This window comes from Sparus aurata, chromosome 20 (genome assembly GCF_900880675.1).
Source record: "Sparus aurata chromosome 20, fSpaAur1.1, whole genome shotgun sequence".
Taxonomy (NCBI): domain Eukaryota; kingdom Metazoa; phylum Chordata; class Actinopteri; order Spariformes; family Sparidae; genus Sparus; species Sparus aurata.
In genome coordinates this window covers 1,250,889-1,272,763 of record NC_044206.1, presented here as the reverse complement: position 1 = coordinate 1,272,763, position 21,875 = coordinate 1,250,889, and the positions used below count along the sequence as shown (strand labels likewise).

The window sequence follows — 21,875 nt, the reverse complement described above, 5'->3', positions numbered from 1 at the left end:
CGGTCCACCTTAACTCTTCTCAAAGTTACGTTGCATTCTGAGATCGATACTTCTCGGCTGCCATGACGACTGGGAGTGGAACAAGCTACTGCTGAGGTGAGTTGTTAGAAAAACCTTCTTTTTAGCAAACTCTGTGTACACAAACAATGTTCTCAATGCTCGTGTTCATGTGTAGGAGACCCTGGTGATACTATGAGCCAAGTTTCATGTTGTGTCGAGCCTTCTTAGTGTTCTAAAAATAGCGATTTTGATGCTAGCGTAAGAGTGCCCCAGCACTCCAATGAAAATGAGCTTGCCCGAAAACAAAACTATGGTAAATCTTAAAAGTGCCTCTTTCCTCGTAATTATGCTTTTACACGAAGGTTTGACTCATATACATTCGCAAAAAAAGTCTAGGTTGCATTTTGGCGAGAGTTTTGCTTTAAATGAACTCTCTGACAGTGTCAACAAAAACTTATGAGTATTTTAAAGGTAGAATGTTTGGCAGAATGCTCTGGATTGCATTAAATTACACAAGTTTACCCACCGGCACCGACCCGGTTAAACATGGGGGGTCAAGAAATGTGGGTAATGTTAGATAATGCATAGTGTGCGGTTGTTGCAAATTTGTCTCTGCTCTGGCAGCCTCACAGAGCAGGGATAGAGCAAAATAAAATCAGAAAAGGAAAATAAAGCATCCTCATCGACTCTGCTGTGAATAATGCAGGAAGAGACCATAGTAAGTTTGCATTAACATTAACTTTTTATTTCTCCTCTCTAGCAGCGAACATAATACAGACGTTCGGTAGCCTGACTGTTGCAATCTGAATTTATTCCAAAACTTTAAAGGTTGAGTAATGCATCCCCAACAGCATGCACTTTTCTTTGGCTACTGTAACATGCTGGTTGTTCTCCTAAAATCTCACCCCCTCAATACATCATGTATTCTTAGTTGGAACAGCAGACATTTTGATGTGACAGTAGAAAAAGAACAGTTGATGATGGCTGAAATTTAGCCCTTCATTTTCAGTGTGCAGGAGTTATTATATGGGCTCACCGTTATGACCGATTGGGACACTTGAAAGGAACCGATGCATAATTTATGTAGTAACACATGAGCTTTTCTTACCATGACAGTCAAAATGTCTGATGTTTGGAAAAAGCATGTTGATCTTCCCCAACATGCAAAAAGTATCATTGCAATGTAATGTACACACGGTGTGTGTGTGTGTGTGTGTGTGTGTGTGTGTGTGTGTGTGTGTGTGCGCAGCATTTGATGCACTTGTTGAAGCCTACACAGAGCAGGTCAGAGGTCTATTAGATGGAGGTGCAGACATCCTTCTGGTGGAAACCATTTTTGACACTGCCAACGCTAAGGTAGCTCTCACCTGATTGGCTTAAACATTCTAACCAATTAATGTCTTTTCTTTTGTGTGGTTTTGTATGAAAGCAGTAATTACAGAAAGCTAAAGATAAGAGAATGAGGTTAGGCTAACTGGGTATACTGTAACCAATGCCATCTAACTTTGTTATATAGTCCCTATACTACAGTATAAATGGAATCATGGTCAATATAACTTTGACACAAAAAAATAACAAAAACCCTCTTAAGGGTTGTTGCCATAAATCGTTAAAATCAATTAATTCGAGTTTGTGGTTTAGGACGATTTTAAAAAAATAACATCAATTTTCTCTTTAACTTGCTCCGCCGCCGCTCCCCATGGGCTCCCGTAGTTCATAGTGGGCTCCACCCTGCCCCTCGTATTGACTCTCCACAGAGAGACAAACGCAACGTGCAGCAAGCAAAGAGTTTGTTCCCGAAAAAGCACTGTCTTGTTAGTAGATTGGTTTTGTGGCGTCAGACCTCGAACAAACCACGGCCCGCTGCATAGTTTGTTTAAAGGCTGTTGTAACTAAAAGCAGCGGACCGACACATTTATTTCAACATCTCAAACAGGCGTATGCATCACAGTGGGACACTTGTTGTTCACATTAGTGGAATCATTTAATCATTGTGTTCCGTATGAAAAGAAATGGTCCCAGTGGACAGCTGTTACGGATGCAGTCACGTTGCATATCGCTAAATACATTGGTGCAGTAAAAATGCTTGATATCAAGTACAGTTGTAGTCTTGGATGTGTAGAAGTGAAATATACCATCCATAGCCAGGAATTGTTGAGCAAAGTGTTTTTACAGTAGCTGAAATATATGAAAATATGCCAGTTGGAAGAACAAATGTGGAATTTTATTGTTGAATTTTTCAACATTGGTACAGTAAAAATGCTTGATATCAAGTACAGTTGTAGTATTAGATGTGTAAAAGTCAAATATACCATCAGTAGCCAGGAAATATATTTTATATTTTGGCATTTCTCCACACTGGTGCAAGTAAAGATACTTGATATTAAGTGTTTTTTATTCATCATGGGCGCATGAAACACTTTAATGTAACATATTGTATTTTAAATGTAGGTTCAGATAATAGCTTACTGTTCATAATAACTTTATTTTGAAAACCAAAAGTAAATACGCTGTTTCTCTGCATTTACCATACTGCGAAATTTAAGTGCGGCTGATTTGACCACGGAGCGTGACGGCCGGCTTAACTGCAGTTCCATGTCCATGTGTCACGGTAGATTACCCTGCTGTAGCCTAGGAGCGTACTGTTTGTTCTATACAACATCGTCCTGAAAATGACAACATCCGGTCTCAGAATATGAAAGCACAGGCCTTTTTTTCATTTTCTTTTTTCTAGTGATTGTATTTTTTGTTATATGAAATAGAAAATGAAAATTAATCATTTTTTAAATTTAGCTCATCCCCTTTTGACCATGAAAAAGAAAAACGCCTTGTATTTCAATTTTAATTTTTGTATTTTAAAACAAAAATCAAATAACCACTAGTTTTTTATTTTTTAATACCTGTTTCTGAGGGAAAATCGAATGACCAAAAGATACACGGACCCATGATGCTACCACCACCATGCTTCACAGTGGGGATGGTGTGTTTGAGGTGATGTGCAGTGTTTGGTGTCTGCTAAACATAGTATCTAGTTTGATGGGCAAAAGGCTCCATTTTGGTCTCATCAGACCAAGGAACCTTTCTTCCAGTGGACCTTGGAGTCTCCAGGATGCCCTTAGGTGAACTCTAGTTGAGATTGGGGAGCTGGGTTGTGAGGCACAAAGCCACTGGAAGTTGAGATCGCAGGTGAATGCTGGAGGTAAAACAAAAGACAAGTAGTTATCCACAAGAAGATTCGAAATTCACTGATATGAGGCTTAGTGAAGCGAAAAAAAGGGGTCACTTACCAGTCAATACTTTGATTCGCGCCCTACGACACCCCTTGAGGAATAATTAAAAACAGACATGCACTTAAACAGATCAAAATAGAAAGAACACAAAATAAACCAAAACAATACAGCATGGAAATAAAATTCAATCAATTAAAACAGCTAAAATCAAGGGGTGTCCTCCGTAGTCTAATCAACACATGAGGGGAGTGGGATAAAAGCGGTACTTAGCTGGGAGGAGGGGTGAAGCTTATTCCTACCCCTCCACGTTTCCCGCGGTGCGTCTCCCCTGTATCTTGTAGTCGACCGACGCCGTCTCCAGCCCGCTTTGCCACCCTGCTGCTCTCTAGTCTCTGCCGTCGGCTGACTCTGGTCTCTGGTCCATATGTCGCGCCACCACAGTCCTCCTCCGCTGCACTCTTGTCTCTGCCGTAGGCTGACTCCGATCTCTGCTACCATTTTGCGCCATGTGTCGTCCTGGCACGCTCCTCTCGGCTGCTCTCTCGTCTCTCTCTTGTATCCTGCTCCCTTTCACATTTATAAGCACCGCCTCCTCCTCTGTCTGCCAACCGCACACCTGCAACCTCCTGTTCCCTTCAGGGGCAGCACTCCATGGCGCCAGGCCCTGTGTAAGCAAATTGAAAACAGCACCCCTCTCCACTGGTCCCACCACCAGACACAGCCACCCTGTGACATGTGTTGGCAGTTCCGTGAGGTGAAACTAAACCCAGCCTCTCAGTACACCTCTGCAAGCACAACAAACAGAAAAAAGACAGCAAAAACACACCAGTCGACCACATAACTTGACAGGCTGTAATACGTTGGCTTCTCCTCTGTTTAATTATTTCTCACTGTAAACTAGAGGGTGGATATTTATGCAATCACTTATATTGCATTTTATATTTTTAATGAATTGACATTACTTTCTAGATAGCTGTTTTCACTTTGACATTAAAGAGTTTTTATTCGTCAAAACAGCCTAAAAAGATTGGCCATGATTCCATTTATAAAAGCAATAACAGGGGAAAACGTCCAAGGGGGTAAATACTTTATAGGCACTGTATATATTTTTTGACTTATTATTTTGCAACAACAAAAAAGATTTTTACTTTGATAAATCACTACAATAAATAATGAATGCATTCACGATCTGTGTCTTGGCTTGTTAGTTACCATTTTAGCAGTTTGGCTACTAAGTTATATTATATAAAACTTATCAAAAGAGATATATTACAACCTCAGGAAACAGCGTCATGGGAAAAGTGAATTTTGGCTTTAAGGCTTTTCTGTGGACATGTTATAGATAAACTGAAAGCTGCTGTTAAAAGATTATGTAACCTGATGTTGTATGTAATGTGACTGATGTCTCTATCTTTGTATGTGTCCTTCCACAGGCTGCCTTATTTGCCATCGACCTGATGTTTGAAAAGAGCTATGAAAGAAAACCTATATTCGTACGTCTATGAGCATTTATTTACAATCTGTATGTCTAAAGTTTGCGGTTTACTATTATTATTATTATTAATTATATTTTTCTCTTTTCATTTTATCGACATGATCTTGCCCATGAATCACATTTATGACCAATTTCAGATAAAAGATGGACATCTTAATCAAGGATAATTATGTCCATTAGTTGGTTTAGTTGAAAGGTATTTTAATGCGCTACTTGATGTCTTGTCCCACTCTATGTATAGATCTCAGGTACCATTGTTGACCGGAGTGGACGAACTCTTTCTGGTCAGACGGGTGAAGCCTTTGTAGTGAGTGTATCACATGCTAAACCTCTATGGTGAGTTACTATACATCACTTATATAGCTACACTTGCTTTGACAAAACAGTGACACAAATTAGTTCTGAAAATGACATAACTTTGTGCTTCTACTGCTCTCTTTGTGTTGCAGTATTGGTCTGAACTGTGCCTTGGGGGCAACAGAAATGAGGCCATTCATTGAGGCCATAGGAAAAAGCACCACAGCTTTTGTTATCTGTTATCCAAATGCAGGTATCCCTCACTTAATCTAAAGAACTACATATCTTGAGTACAGCACAGTCCAGAAATTTGCGTTTTAAATTTAATTAAGTCCAAATCTTACGTTCACATAGCTTGTACATACAAACTATTGGGCTCCTCTGCTTGTATAAACTATTTTAGAAAGACTGATTACAGCAGATGAACAGAAGGTACAGGTAAACCTATGTTTGTACTAAGGTACTAAGATTGCTAGACCCCATACCATAACTTTTTCAGTGTTTTATTCCACTCAAATTAATACTTAAAAAAAGCCTTTATAAGTTAGAATTTGAATTGAGTTTTTGGTTGTCAATTATACTTTTTTTGGCTGGGCTGCAATAACAGAGCCAGCCCTGAGTGACTAGCCCCATTCACACAGGAGAAAACGCATAAAAGCCGCAGCCGTGGTTTGCCAATTCTCCTCCGAGAAGCGAAGCAGCTCTGCCTTAAAGACGAATCGCCGTAAATTCACACAGAAAGCCGGCGCTGCAGCTCCTAAAGAGGCGTGACGGTACACGTCATGATGATGACATTCAAGGTGTTTCCCTGTGTCCTACCTGTCAATCTGACTGCCTCACGCACAGGACGGAGGCTGTTTTATGGGGGAAAGTTCACTGAAGTCTCGGTCCGAAATGCTGACCATCGCAGTGATTTATTTTAACTCTAGGAAGCACATTCATTTTAATTATTGAAATTCTACCAGACAGAAATATAGGTAGCCTCTGCCATCTTTCCAGGTCTTGTTTGACCATACTAAGGGTGTTATTATAATTCTTAGTGATTGTTTTTTGTAATGATGTAAATACATTTACTCCTAAGTATTTAAAGTGAGATACTACTGGGATATTGAAATCTGTATATTCCTCCTTGCTCGCAGGGAGGAATTAGACAAGTTTATCGTATAGCTGGAGACATAGATAGAATTACTTTAATGATCCCAAACTGGGAAATTATTTAATTATTACGTTGAGTGAAGGACCCGTGTAGAATCTCTCGGAGGTGGCGAGGGGTGAAACTACACGGGTCCTTAATACAGAGAAATGTCCCACAAAGCAACGTTACATGACCAAACAATAGTAACGTAGTAACTGTAACTCTCTTTGGCAACTTATATGAGAAAAAAAATACCATGGATATACGTGGAGAAACTTCTGTTCTCCCGCCCGTCCTACCAACTCTTCATCACATTTCTGCCCGAAAAACAGCGTCTGTCACCGGCAAAAAACTTTAACTCACCGAGTGTTTGTGAAGAAAATAAATCACGGTCAGCCCTCCGGACCGAGACTTCAGTGAACTTACCCCCATAAAACAGTCTCCGTCCCGTGAGTGAGGGTGTCAGATTGACAGGGGGACACGGGGAAACGCCTTGAACGTCATCACCATGACGTGTACCGTCACGCCTCTTTAGGAGCCGCAGCTCCTGCTTCCTGTGTGAATTCACGGCTGTTTGTCTATAAGGTGGAGATGCTTCGCTCTGTGTGAATCACCATCGGCGGAGAATTGGCGAACCCCGGCTGCGGCTTTTATGCGTCTTCTCCTGTGTGAATGGGGCTACTGAGACGGAGGCGGGGAATTGGCATACTAAAGCCGCACCCAAAAGCCAGTGTGAATGGGGCTACTGAGTGGACAGCAAAACTCCAGCATTGTGATCAGATCCCACTTCCCCACTCGATATGTAATTAAACCTGTAGGTCACTGTGTAAAAAACGTCAAATCAGTTTCTACCAAAGAAAAACATATCTTCATGTAAAAGGTTTGCCAAATTAACAGGAAGGTCCAAATATTAAGGAATGAATTGTAGACAGCGTTTCTCAAAGTTTATGTCCAGTTAACTTACTGGACAACTCACAAAACGATTTTATTTTGTTTTTTTTAAGGGACTTTCTCCACATGAGTTAAAGAAGTACACTTTATTGGCAAATGTTGTCTCTTTTTGTATATTTAATGTAAATTATTAAATCAGTTATAAACAGTGTATTCCAATAGCTGTTGGAGTGAGTTTCAGAGCAGTCAAAGCTTCCTCTGTATGGAAGATAGTCTTTGGTCATAAATGTGTCCTCAATTGCATCTAGAGGAGCTAATGAGTAGATCTCAGCAAAAAAATGTTTTGAGGCTATAGCTGTCATGATGAGAAAAAATCCATAACACAAGAAATCTGCGAATGCATTGACAAAGGAATATTACGCTGTTTTTTGTTTGTTTACACAAATATTTTAAATCCAGGAATTCAAATTGTAAACTCTACCACTGACTACCTCAGTAACAATTTGGCGACATTTTTGGATCTTGACCAGACACGGTCATGGCATATACACTGTTTTGACCTAGTCTTGTTAATTGATAAAATGATAATTAAATTTGCCTCATTGTGGTGGGAGTCATGTGAGGGGTTGGAGCCCAACAACTGACCAATCAAGGCATCAGACACACATGGCTTTTAAATCAGTTTATTTCTTAATTATACCATTGTAGAAGGCTAACATTATTCTATTGCCACACTTCAAATTTCAAACAAAGTGCTATATATTTCTATATATTAGTTTCAAATTTACAAACGTAAAAAAATATAAATGAACTGGGATATCTACCACTTGGGCACTATCTCTGATATTTACATTTAATGCAATCCACTGATACCCAACTATCAAGAAGAAATGTCCATAGTCTCACACAGGTAGCATTTATTGTAGGATTGTTTAGTTTCAGGTGAAACCTGTGACACACTACCTACCTGAGTACGGTGAGTGGGGTGAACTAAAGTTCAAGCAAGAAAGATATGGCCGGCAATAGGAGCACACTAGGAGCAACACTATATGGACAGTAGTTCAGTGAGGTAGAGGTAGACGGTGTCCCTTGGGCTTCAGTACATATTACCACACTGTCCAAATGGACAGAAGTCCATTTAGCATCCCTGAAATTCTTCTGCTGCTCTTTCTAAGCGGCTTGAGCACACACTGACCTGTGGCATCATTTCCGTTGCGTCATGTTGATGATGTGATGTGATCATGATATTCGTCTGTGTCTAATCTTTATCCTCTTAGGTCTTCCCAACACATTTGGAGGCTATGATGAAACTCCACAAGTAACAGCCTCCAATTTAAAGGTTGTATTCTATTCTCTAATTTATCTTGAACTGATATTTAAATGTTAATCATCATGATGCTAAAGAAGTCCATGTTGAGAAATGGTTGATTTTGACAACATGGCCGTCAGGCTCGTGCAAAATCGCGCCGCATGGAAGCTCTCCATTGCAATATTCATTCAGATGTGGGACTGTGACTGGTTTTGTTAGTTGACTTTTGCTGCTTGTGATATTCTTGTGCCTACATTTTTAGCAAATATTTCACACATTTTACAATTACAATGGTAAGCACTTCTAGATTAGGAGACGTTCTTCTACATTACTCTGATAAACATGAAGCATTCAGCCAGGGGGACTTTATGTGTCATTTGGCAATACCTTTAACATTTACATTTAACAGATGCTTTTGTCCCAAGCGACTTAAAATGTCCTGTTTTGTTGGGTAGATTGAAAACGAGGCACGCTGCAGCATTCTGGATATGTTGCAATGGTTTAGTCAAAGAGGCTGGGAGTCCAGCCAAGAGTGAGTTGCAGTAGTACAGGCAGAAGATGAACCAGCACTTGTAACAGGAGGCAAGACTGAATCCTGGGGATGTTTTAGAGGTCAAATCTGCAGGATTGGGCCACAGCAGTGATGTTAGGGGAACAAGATAGACTGACGTTGAGATTTACACCCAGTTCCTGGCAGTAGATGAAGGTGATACTGTGAAGTCCTCAACAGTGACTGACAGGCCCATGCGAGGGCAGACTTTCCCTGGGATGAAGAGAAGTTCAGTTTTACTAACGTTGGGTTTGAAGTGATGCGCAGCTGTCCAAGTGGAGATGTCTGCCAGACATTCCAAGCAGTGTTGTTTTCGTCGACGATGACAAAATTATTTTGTTGACGCCCCTTTTTTTCATGACGATAACGAGACAGTGACGAGATAACCATGGCTCTTCCATGACTAAAACATGACGAGACGTGTGTGAGTTTTCGTTGACGAGATGAGAATGGACGTAAATGTTAGTGGGTGGTCTGTCAGATGTTTGAAATGCATGACATCTCTGCTTAATGTTCGTGTGGCAACTGGACAGCCGCTGAGACCCGGGAGATGCTAGCGTCTCCTCGGTCTCTGTCTTCTTCATTGTTCACTGCTGTTGTAGCAGCAAGCTAGTTACGGTCGCTACTTTCAAATTAAAAGCCCCCCGCTAAGACCCCAGTTCTAAATTCAAATAGGGTGCAATGTAAAGCTCTTATTTTGAAGACAAATTTGTTGTCACTTTTTTTTTAACAATTTATGTGTACAAAACCACAAGGTATAGAATAACAAACAGCACATATCAGCACATTTCAACTGTTTTTTCATGAATGGATGCCCTACTTCATCATACAAGAGTGTCACACATAAGTTGTGAAAATAGCAGATCTACAAGTTCAACACATTGCAACACATTGTGAGCTTGTAGATCTTTTGATTGACTTAAATTAATTTGATAAAAGACTATACTTATTTTGTTTTTTACTTAAACTGACTAAAACTAGACTAAAACCTGTTTGAGTTTTCGAACTGGACTAAAACTATCACATATAGAAGTGACTAAAATTTTACTAAAACTAAAAAGCATTTTAGTCCAAAAGACTAAGACTAAATCTAAAATGGCTGCCAAAAACAACACTGATTCCAAGATAGATGATAGATGGATAGATGGATAGATGGATATACTTTATTTTTCCCAAGCTTGGAAATTACAGTCGTTGCAGTGCGGGTATTGCTGGAGTTTGGGGGAAAAGACGGAAACAATTGGGTTTCGTCTGCATAACAGTGGTACGAGAATCCATGTGATGTGATTGCAGAGCCTAGCCTAGTGATCTAGTGTATAGTGAAAACAGAAGCGGTCCTAATACTGAACCTTGAGGGACACAGGTTTCCAGAAAGCAGGGTTTTGACAAGGAACCATTCCATGTGACCTGAAAGGTGCAATTGTTCAGGTATGATATGAACCAGGTTAGAGCAGAGTCATCAATGCCAAGTTCAGCCAGAGTGGGGAGGAGGATTTGGAGGTTAACTGTGTCAAACGCAGAAGATAAGTTGAGGAGAATGAAGACTGATGAGTGGGACGAGTCTCTGGCGGCGCCAAGTGACTCATTCACTAGCCCCATTCACACTGCCGTTTGGATGCAGGGATCCTGCGCCAATTCCTCCACCTCTGTGTGAAATTTCGCTCTCGCACTAATACGCCTCTGGAGGTAGTTTCAGAGGAGCAGCATTGGTGATCCGAACCAGTGAACGGATAAGCCGGCGTTGTGTGGCGAGGGTGTGTCGATCACAGTCTGATAACTACACAAGTCCCTCACTCAGGACCAAACAAAAGTAGTATATTCAATTCAATTCAATTCAAGGGGCTTTATTGACTGGAAAGTTTTAACAACAATATTGCCAAAGCATCTTGTCCAAACATTTGGACATTAAAATAATTTAACATAAACATATATACACCATCAAGTCACTCACTGTCCCTCAGGTTGTGGCATGTAGATATATATTGGGCAGCAAGTTATGCCCTGTCTCCTTCTCCCAGGAGTTTCAGGAAAAAGTGCATCTCTGTCTCGACCTCATATGGGCATAGAATACTGCCATAAATCGCGTGTGCGCAATAAAACATCTGCGCGTGCAAATAAAACATCTGCACGCACAAATCAAACATCCGCGCGCATTTTTTTCCCCCGAGCGCTTTTCAAAGCACTCGTGACCTCTTTTTTTATCCTGCAACTCTGCGTGCGAGTGATTTTTTTTAGTGGGCGGTTTTTGTCAGTAAGGGGGCGGGCCTTGGGGGCATGCCAATCACCATTGTATTCCCGAATAATTGGTTGAGCGTATTCGCCAATCGGACAGCAGGGTACGGCAACACCACTAGGACAAATGGGACAAACCACACAGCCATGAATGCCTGAATGACAAGTATTGTGATTTGGTGTCTTGACTTGAATGTTTGCAAAATGTCACAAAGATCAATGAACTTCAGTATGTTTGTCTGATTGCTGTCTTTTCTTTCCTCCATCGTTGACATTAATCTGATAAAATGCTGATCATTTTTTGTAACTTGGACCCTGTTGCACACCGACATTTTTTATTTTGGTAAAACTGTTTTGTTCGTATTCTTGATCTAGGCTACTTCTTTCTCCCTGAGAATTATAAACGTAATATAAAAAAAAAAAAATTAAAAAAACCTTCAATAGGCCTACATGCTTGAGCATGCATACAGGAAAAATCTAAGCTATTGCCTACATTAACACAATACAGAATACCCCCCCCCCCCCGACACACACACACATTTTTTTTTAGCTATTTATAGTTTCCTCATTTAACCTGTAACTTCAAGATAACATGAAGTAGTAGTTGTAACATGTACCCTAGGGTAGTTGTGATATATTTTAATATTATTTAATGTATATTTTAGTTTCATAACATTTATAAATAGGTTACTTTGCTATGTGGAAGCCCAACCAGCAAAGGTCACCTGCTATCCGCAGGGGGTAGGTGCCCAGGTCAAGGCAATGTGGTTGACCCATGCATTGAACCAAAATTATTCCATAATAACTGTTCTGACTTATGTCAAGGAGTAGCACTGCTGGAACAAGTAAATAATTACTGTGTTTGTTTGAAAGAATAGGGTGCGAAGAACTTAGAACTCCACCTGCCTGCTACTCTCTCAATGACACTTTCACTGTTAGATGCTCAATTACCTTTGTGTGTCAAAACACCAAAAAACTATTTTCCACCAGTAAGTATTTTTAGCCACCAGTAAGAGTTGGGCTCTTAGAACATTCGATCCTTCTTGTCTGGTACGTGTCAGCTTCCTCTTAACTATGCATCATAGTTTGTAGCTAAGACTCTCCATTTAAAAACCCTGATGACATCAGTATGACGCACAATGACATCATCAGGACTATTATCAGACTTAAGACATACAACAGAAACACAAACAGAAGTCGTTATACATATACTGTCCCTTAAACTACATCTATTATTTTAATACGATTATTTAAATTCATAAGCATGGTGTATTTGAAAATACAGCTAGATAATGTGGATCTTTATCCTGGTTAAACTGAACTTGTTCTAAGTCAATTATTTTAGCTGTATATTCATCATTTTAGAGGCTTTAATATTAATGTAATTACATTAAGTTTTTCCCTTTCTGTCCTTCGAGTTTTTGAAATCAGCTGCTCTGTCTGAAAAACTGTGAGCAGAGCAGATATGGAGGCCTGCAGAGAGTCGAAGGCAGAGAGTTGCTTGTGACATAACGGTTAACAGTGGTTAAACACTGTATAAGTCTACTTTTCTTCATTAAGCAGAGATAAGACAAATAGTGTTAAAAAAGACAGTGACACTTGAAGTTAGTAAAACAGTCAGCCGTTCTTCTCAATCTCTTTACTTGTTCATACAGTCGCTGCCAGCTTTCTTTCTGTAGCTGTTTGACAGTAGATATTATCAATCATGTACTGTCCATTCACACAGACAGCTGACATGTAGGATGTTCAAAGACTCTCACATGGGAAAAGCTTAAAAGATATTGTGAAGCCAACACAACTTTTGGTTAGAAATGCTAAATCAAATGAAATCAACCAGTGATAATAATAACAACTGCATATTATTTTTGTCTGGTGAAGATTTTGTGTACGTTTTTGTGTAGTCATTAAAAGGCAAGGCAATTTCATTTGTACAGCCCATTTTTACACGCAGTTTGTCTCAAATGTATTAAAGTATCTGTATTGTCTGTGAATCAAAGTAAATGATACGGCAAGCTATGCTTTTCTTAGATACGAAATTAACGTTACCTCCTTGCAGTCGCCCATGGTTACTGACAGAACAGGCGGAACACGAACAATTGTCAGGTGCATACCGCCACCTGCTGTACGACAGTCTCATCATTTTACATTATTTCTTATTCTGCACATCAATCTTGTGTCTCTTAAAAAGAGTGTCCATGGCCATCTTTGCCTAACTCGTCTTTTGTTCTGTAGACCTGTAGTAGGCTAATCGTTGCCCTATTTACTGCATGAACTGTATGTTTTTCCCCTGATTGGGCTAAACAACAGCTTATATGAAATCTCAGTGCCTGGTCCTGTTTTAATGCAATGAACAAGTAGTTTATTTGCCGTCACTTCTCCCATCCTCTTTAATGCTAAGAGAATTGCAATTTGGTCAGCAGCGTACACTCAAATATTGATCCCAGTCTGCGACGCTGTCTCATACTGGACCAGGTCTAGATACAAGTTTGAGTAAATAAAAGCTGGCCTCAATTAGAAGCCGGGTCTGTTTCGAGGTTATTAATGTTTTCGATCCGAATCGCTGCTTGACTGCATGTTCTTAATGAAATGCTGATTTATGTTTGGAAACATGTCGCTGTGTTTGCTGACAGCACTCGCTGCCTGTTCACACCTTTTTTTTTTTCTTAACCCAGCACGTCTTGACAGAGTTGTTCGAGCCTGACCATTGAGAGCTTGGACTGACCCAAGGAAAGAGCTGGAGCCTGTATGGCTACAGTCTGTGGCCAGAGCAACACATTTATCAAGTTTAATCGCTAGTAAACTTAAATGAATGTGTGTGTGCGATGAATCCGGCTCTTTCTCTCTATAATTCTTTTAAACAGTAATAATGAGTTGATTATATGATATTTTTCCATCTTTGCTGAGCATAAGATTTGTTCACAACTAGAAACATTTGCATTTCCTACGAAAATACAGTGTGAATGCTGAAGACTGAAGCGTAATCTGCTGAACGTACTGCCGAAAATGCATAAAGCTATAGGCTGAATGGTCAGGATTTTGCAGGGAAAGCAGAAGTTTCCAATAGCTGGTAAGGCAGAAAGGCTTAAAAGCAAAAGGTTTAATGGGCTAACAAAGTTGAACATTTTGATAGCTGAGCAGTTTCTCTAGCTGAACATGAAGTTGTATGTTTGAAGGAGTTGAAAAGGCAGAAACATGAATATCTAAAAAGGTTAAAAAGCTGTAGAGTAACAGGGCTAAAAGAGCTTAAAAAGGAGAAAGAAGGCAAAAAAGGTGAAAAGTTAAAGGCTGACGAGGACCCAAAAAGTTTAAAAATGTGAAAAAGGATGAAAAGCTGTAGAGTAAGAGGGCTAGAAGAGGTTCAAAAGGTGAAAAAATATGAACAGATGTAGAGTAAGAGGGCTGGAAGAGGTTAAAATGGTGATAACATAAAAAGCTGTAGAGTAAGAGGGCTGGAAGAGGTTAAAAAGGTGAAAAAAGGATGAAAAGGCAAAAAAGTTTAAGGGTGAAAGAGCTCAAATAGGTGAGAAAAGGATGAAAAGGTAAAAATATGTAGAGTAAGAGGGTTGGAAGAGGTTAAAAAGGTGAAAAGAATATGAAAATCTGTAGATCAAGAGGGCTGGGAGAGGTTAAAAAGGTGAATAAAGGATGAAAAGCTGTCAAGTACGAGGGCTGGAAGAGGTTAAAAAGGTGGAAACATATGAAAGGCTGTAGAGTAAGAGGGCTGGAAGAGGTTAAAAAGGTGAAAACGTATGAAAACCTGTATAGTCAGAGGGCTGGAAGAGGTTAAAAAGGTGAAAAGAACATGAAAATCTGTAGATTAAGAGGGTTGGAAGAGGTTAAAAACGAGAAAAGAATATGAAAATCTGTAGATTAAGAGGGCTGGAGGACGTTACAAAGGTGAAAAGAATATGAAAATCTGTAGATTAAGAGGGTTGGAAGAGGTTAAAAACGAGAAAAGAATATGAAAATCTGTAGATTAAGAGGGCTGGAGGACGTTACAAAGGTGAAAAGAATATGAAAATCTGTAGAGTAAGAGGGCTCGAAGAGGTTAAAAAGGTGAAAAAAGAATGAAAATGTAAAAAAGTCAAAGGGCGAAAGAGCTTAAAAAGGTGTAAAAGGAATGAAAGCGATGAAAAGCTGTTGCGTAAGAGGGCTAGAGGACGTTAAAAAGGTGAAAAACTATGAAAAGCTGTAGAGTAGGCGGCAGGAAGATGTTAAAATGATGAAAGAAGTCTAAAAAGGTGAAAAGTTAAAGGCTGACGAGGACCGAAAAAGGTGAAAAAGGATGAAAAGCTGTAGAGTAAGAAGGGATGGAAGAGGTTAAGAAGGTGAAAAAACATGAAAAGTTGTAGAGTAAGAAGGTCTAGAAGAGGTTAAAAAGGTGAAAACATGTGAAAAGCTGTAGAGACAGAGGGCTGGAAGAGGTTAAAATGGTAATAAAATATGAAAAGCTGTAGAGTAAGAGGGCTGGAAGAGGGTAAAAAGGTGAAAACATATGAAAAGCTGTACAGTCAGAGGGCTGGAAGAGGTTAAAAAGGTGAAAACATATGAAAATCTGTAGATTAAGAGGGCTGGAAGAGGTTAAAAAGGTGAATAAAGGATGACAAGCAGTAGAGTAAGAGGCCTGGAAGAGGGTAAAAGGTGAAAACATGTGAACAGCTGTAGAGCAAGAGGGCGGAATGAGCTTAAAAAGATGAAAAAAGACTGAAAAGGCCAAAAAGTTGTAGAGTAAGAGGGCAGAAAGAGGTTAAAAAGGTGAAAAAAGGCTGACAGGTGAGAAGTTAAAGGCAGAAAGAGGTTAAAATGGATGCAGACATGCTGCAGCAGGAGCAGAAACACAGACGAAAATGTCCCCATAAGGAATGAATGGGAGAATGCCTCCCAAACTCCTGCGATTCTTGAGAAAACTGTTATAGTTATTGCCAAAACATGACGTATGTTGAGTGACAGGAGACATTGCTGAACGCACCCATGTCATTTTTATTTCTGTAGAGTGCATAATGAGGGCACAGGAGCGAGAGACAAAACATGTACCGTCTGCAATCCTCCAGAAATTTGTGCTCAAAATTAACATTGCCGTTTATGGGGAACATTCAGGAGTGCTTGTCGCTCTCGGGCTTCTAAATCCAAAACCGTAAGTCCTACAGCTGAAATGAGACCATCAGCTGAAACCCAACAAGATTTCCTACATTTATATGCCTATATTGTCTATGTCAAGTACAAGATGTCGGATCCAAATCAAGCTGAAGCAAAAAGAAATCCAGTTTTCGGAGCTGCTCCTCACTCTGGGGTGCGGCAGTTGATGATGTCACGCACTCTAGCTCACGCAATACACACCCATTATAAACTCAGAAGACGGGCTAAAAATCCTTAAAAATAAAACTGCGACCATTTCAAAACCGTACAAGATTTTAAAAAACTGAATACAAGGTCAATAGTTCAAGGTTTTGTGATTCATTTAAAGTTCGAATGGTGTCTCTCGCTCAACGTATGAGGAACAAGAAGAGGTTGAAAGTCGATGAGTTTTGAAGAGGATCTGAAGCTTTTCCCATTTGATTCAATGTTAAATTTTTTTGGGAAAAAGCTGAATAGCTGAAAAAGTTGAAAAGTTGAAAAGAAGAAGGTTGAAAGAGCTGAAAAAGCTGAACATTTGAATATTTGAATGGTTTGAATAGCTGAACGTATGCTGAAGTTATAGCAGAATGAAATTTGAACAAATCCCCATAAGGATGAATGGGGCAAAAATTTGGAGAAAAAGCTGAATATTTCCAAATGTATAATAGTTAGAAAAGCCAAAAGTAATAGCCATCATGTCCTTAAAGAGCTGAACATTTTGATATTTGAATGGTTTGAATCGCTCAAAGTTTGAAGGAGTTGAAAAGGTCCAAAAAACGTACGGAAGCAGAATAATAACTAGACAATTCCCCGCCGGGAAATCGCGAGAGTGGGCTGTGCGCTTTGCCCCGTGACGAAAAAGCAAACATGGCATCAGCAAAGTTTCCTCACCATCAAGCGGGAAAGGCCTTAAGGAACACACACATTAAGTTTTCTGGTCCTAGTTTCAGAAATGTGGTAATAGGAGCGAGTTAAAAAAGGCCGCAGTTTTGCAAATCCTCTTCCCGATTTACATTGGAGTGAATGGAGCAGTTGAGAGCGTTGCAGATTTGCGACTTTTTTGGCCTCCCCCCATTCATTCCTCATGGGAAACTTTATCGCAGTTTTCGCGACTTATGTCGTGAAAAATTAACATTTCGTAAAGCTGAATAATAGCAACCTGAGTCCGATCGAGCCGCACATTGAATGAGCAAAAAATAATCATTAAATGTAGTTTAAATGTTGGGAAATATACTGTGTGTGCGTTTGTGGGCATGTGAGTGCACGCTTAAGCATTGCTGTGTGTGTGTGTGTGTGTGTGTACATGTCTCTCTGTCTGTCTGTCTGTCTCATGTGTGTCTCCTGTCTGTCTGTCTGTCTGTCTGTCCGATGTGTGTCTCCTGTCTGTCTGTCTGTCTGTCTGTCTGATGTATGTCTCCTGTCTGTCTGTCTGTCTGTCTGGCACTCTCTCTCTTTGCCCAGCTGATTTCGGTTGCTAGGTGACAGTTGGCAGGGGCCGTAGCAACGAACTGTGAGGGAAAACTGAATTATAGCATACAGAGTCCGATCAAGCCGCACATTGAATGAGTGAAAAAATGATCGTTTAATGTAGTTTAAATGTTGGGAAATATACTGTGTGTGTGCGTCTGTGTGCATGTGAGAGCACGCTTAAGCAGCTCTGTGTGTGTGTGTGTCTACATGTCGCTCTGTCTGTCTGTCCATCTGTCTGTCTGATGTGTGTCTCCTGTCTGTCTGTCTGTCTGTCTGTCTGATGTGTGTCTCCTGTGTGTCTGTCTGTCTTTCTGTCTGTCTGATGTGTGTCTAGTGTCTGTCTGTCTGTCACTGTCTCTCTTGGCCCAGCTGTTTTTGGTTGCTAGGTGACCGTTGGCAAGGGCCGTAGCAACGGTCTGTGAGGGAGCTGATTTGAGAGCAATTTCTGCCTCACATCTCGGACGTCAAACTAGTGCTATTTGGTCAAAATCATACATGATATCGACAATTTTTTTTCACGATCGAGCCAGAAAGGCCTTAAAGAACACACTCATTAAGTTTTGTGGTCCTAGCTTCAGAAATGTGGAAATGGCAGCGAGTTAAAAAAGGGTGCAGTTTTGGAAATCCTTCTCCCGATTTACATTGGAGTAAATGGAGCATTTCAGAGCTACTCTTGTCGGTTAGCGGTCGATAATTCAAAAACCGTAAATCCTACCGATAAAGTGGACACATTGGGAGAAAGAAGACAAGTGTGGCTACAACTCTGGAAAGTATCACTGTTTTTGAGCCTAATTTGTGGCCAGGATCGTCACGGAAAGAGAAAATCTCTGAGCGAATTTTTGAATCTCGCTCACTCTGTCAGTTGGTCCTCTCCACTGTGCTGCACGAACATTCCGCCATACACACTCATTGAAAACCCTGAATTTCTCCAAAATCACTCACCGCCATTCAAGGGTCACAGTTCAAAAACTACACATCGTAGGAAAAAAGTTCAAATACAACAAAAATACTCAGGACTTGTGCCTACATTTTAAAGCTGGAATGGTGTTTCCACGTGAACGTATGCCCGAGCAGGAGATGTTTGAAAAACATCGCCAATTTGCGAGTTTTTTGACCTTGTCCCATTCATTCCTTATGGGAAATTTGTCGCAGTTTTTCGCGACTTACGTCGCGAAAAATTCGTATTCTGGTGAGAAAAATAATAGCAACCCGAGTCCGCCCGAGCCGCACGTTTTGATATATAATTCGTTTGTATGCGCTCAACGGTGCGGGGTGAGTTAGCGACGGAAAAAAGTGGGAGGAAGAATAATAATAAGAAAAAGAGGCGCGAGCAATAACAATAGTGGGCTGTGCTCCGCACAGCCCACTATGGACACCTATAGCTCTGCTATAGAGGTGTCCATAGTGGGCTGGCGAGCACAGCCCACTAACTAGACAATTCCCCGCCGGGAAATCGCGAGAGTGGGCTGTGCGCTTTGCTCCGTGAAGAAAAAGCAAACATGGCATCAGCAAAGTTCCCTCACCATCAAGCGGGAAAGGCCTTAAGGAACACACACATTAAGTTTTGTGGTCCTAGTTTCAGAAATGTGGTAATAGGAGCGAGTTAAAAAAGGCCGCAGTTTTGCAAATCCTCTTCCCGATTTACATTGGAGTGAATGGAGCAGTTGAGAGCTACTCTTGTCGGTTAGAGGCAGATCAATCCAAAACCCTAAATCCTACCGATAAAGTAGACACATTGGGAGAAAGAAGACACGTGTGGCTAAAACTCTGGAAAATATCACTGTTTTTGAGCCTAATTTGTGGCCAGGATCATCACGGAAAGAGAAAATGTCTGAGCAAATTTTTGAAGTTCTCTCACTCTGTCAGTTGGCCCTCTCCACTCTGCTGCACGAACATTCCGCCATACACAATCATTGAAAACCCAGAATTTTTCCAAAATCACTCACCGTCATTCAAGGATCACAGTTCAAAAACTACACATCATAGGAAAAAAGTTCAAATACAATTTAAATACTCAGTACTTGTGCCTACATTTTAAAGCTGAAATGGTGTTTCTACGTGAACGTATGCCAGAGCAGGAGATGTTTGAAAAACGTTGCAGATTTGCGACTTTTTTGGCCTCCCCCCATTCATTCCTTATGGGAAACTTTATCGCAGTTTTCGCGACTTATGTCGTGAAAAATTAACATTTCGTAAAGCTGAATAATAGCAACCCGAGTCCGATCGAGCCGCACATTGAATGAGCAAAAAAATAATCATTAAATGTAGTTTAAATGTTGGGAAATATACTGTGTGTGCGTTTGTGGGCATGTGAGTGCACGCTTAAGCATTGCTGTGTGTGTGTGTGTGTGTGTGTGTGTGTGTGTGTGTGTGTGTGTGTGTACATGTCTCTCTGTCTGTCTCATGTGTGTCTCCTGTCTGTCTGTCTGTCTGTCTGTCCGATGTGTGTCTCCTGTCTGTCTGTCTGTCTGTCTGATGTATGTCTCCTGTCTGTCTGTCTGTCTGTCTGTCACTCTCTCTCTTTGCCCAGCTGATTTCGGTTGCTAGGTGACAGTTGGCAGGGGCCGTAGCAACGGCCTGTGACGGAGTCAGTTGGCCCTCTCCACTCTGCTGCACGAACATTCCCCCATACACAATCATTGAAAACCCAGAATTTCTCCAAAATCACTCACCATCGTTCAAGGATCACAGTTCAAAAACTACACATCATAGGAAAAAAGTTCAAATACAACAAAAATACTCAAGACCTGTGCCTACATTTTAAAGCTGGAATGGTGTTTCTAGCTGAATGTATGCCAGAGCAGGAGATGTTTGAAAAACATCGCAGACTTGCGAGTTTTTTGACCTCATCCCATTCATTCCTTATGGGAAGTGTCTCGCAGCTGTTCGCGTCTTACGACGCGAAAGATTAATATTCTAGAGAACTGAATTATAGCATACAGAGTCCGATCAAGCCGCACATTGAATGAGTGAAAAAATGATTGTTTAATGTCGTTTAAATGCTGGGAAATATACTGTGTGTGTGCGTCTGTGTGCATGTGAGAGCACGCTTAAGCAGCACTGTGTGTGTGTCTACATGTCGCTCTGTCTGTCTGTCCGTCTGTCTGTCTGATGTGTGTCTCCTGTCTGTCTTTCTGTCTGTCTGATGTGTGTCTCCTGTGTGTCTGTCTGTCTGTCTGTCTGTCTGATGTGTGTCTAGTGTCTGTCTGTCTGTCACTCTCTCTCTTGGCCCAGCTGTTTTTGGTTGCTAGGTGACCGTTGGCAAGGGCCGTAGCAACGGCCTGTGAGGGAGCTGATTTGAGAGCAATTTCTGCCTCACATCTAGGACGTCAAACTAGTGCTATTTGGTCAAAATCTTACATGATATCAACAATTTTTTTCACGATCGAGCCAGAAAGGCCTTAAAGAACACACTCATTAAGTTTTGTGGTCCTAGCTTCAGAAATGTGGAAATGGCAGCGAGTTAAAAAAGCGTGCAGTTTTGGAAATCCTTCTCCCGATTTACATTGGAGTAAATGGAGCATTTCAGAGCTACTCTTGTCGGTTAGCGGTCGATAATTCAAAAACCGTAAATCCTACCGATAAAGTGGACACATTGGGAGAAAGAAGACAAGTGTGGCTACAACTCTGGAAATATCACTGTTTTTGAGCCTAATTTGTGGCCAGGATCGTCACGGAAAGAGAAAATCTCGGAGCGAATTTTTGAATCTCGCTCACTGTGTCAGTTGGTCCTCTCCACTCTGCTGCACGAACATTCCGCCATACACACTCATTGAAAACCCTGAATTTCTCCAAAATCACTCACCGCCATTCAAGGGTCACAGTTCAAAAACTACACATCGTAGGGAAAAAAGTTCAAATACAACAAAAATACTCAGGACTTGTGCCTACATTTTAAAGCTGGAATGGTGTTTCTAGCTGAATGTATGCCAGAGCAGGAGATGTTTGAAAAACATCGCAGATTTGCGAGTTTTTTGACCTCGTCCCATTCATTCCTTATAGGAAATTTATCGCAGTTTTTCGCAACTTACGTCGCGAAAAATTTATATTCTGATGAGAAAATAATAGCATACCGAGTCTGCCCGAGCCGCACGTTTTGATATATTTTTTGTGTGTATTCGCTCAACGGTGCGGGGCGTGAAAGTGCCAAA

The 21,875-nt window shown here is 40.7% G+C and overlaps 1 protein-coding gene across 1 annotated transcript in view; it reads left to right on the top strand.

The window, feature by feature from the left end:
* The window catches only part of mtr (5-methyltetrahydrofolate-homocysteine methyltransferase), a 155,335-nt gene that overhangs the window by 61,676 nt on the left and 71,784 nt on the right, over positions 1-21,875 (top strand). Inside the window, exons 6-10 of the mRNA XM_030400708.1 lie at positions 1,250-1,356; positions 4,664-4,723; positions 4,967-5,061; positions 5,175-5,275; positions 8,326-8,387. Coding sequence (XP_030256568.1) covers positions 1,250-1,356; positions 4,664-4,723; positions 4,967-5,061; positions 5,175-5,275; positions 8,326-8,387 — 425 coding nt within the window. The remainder of the gene's footprint in view (positions 1-1,249; positions 1,357-4,663; positions 4,724-4,966; positions 5,062-5,174; positions 5,276-8,325; positions 8,388-21,875) is intronic.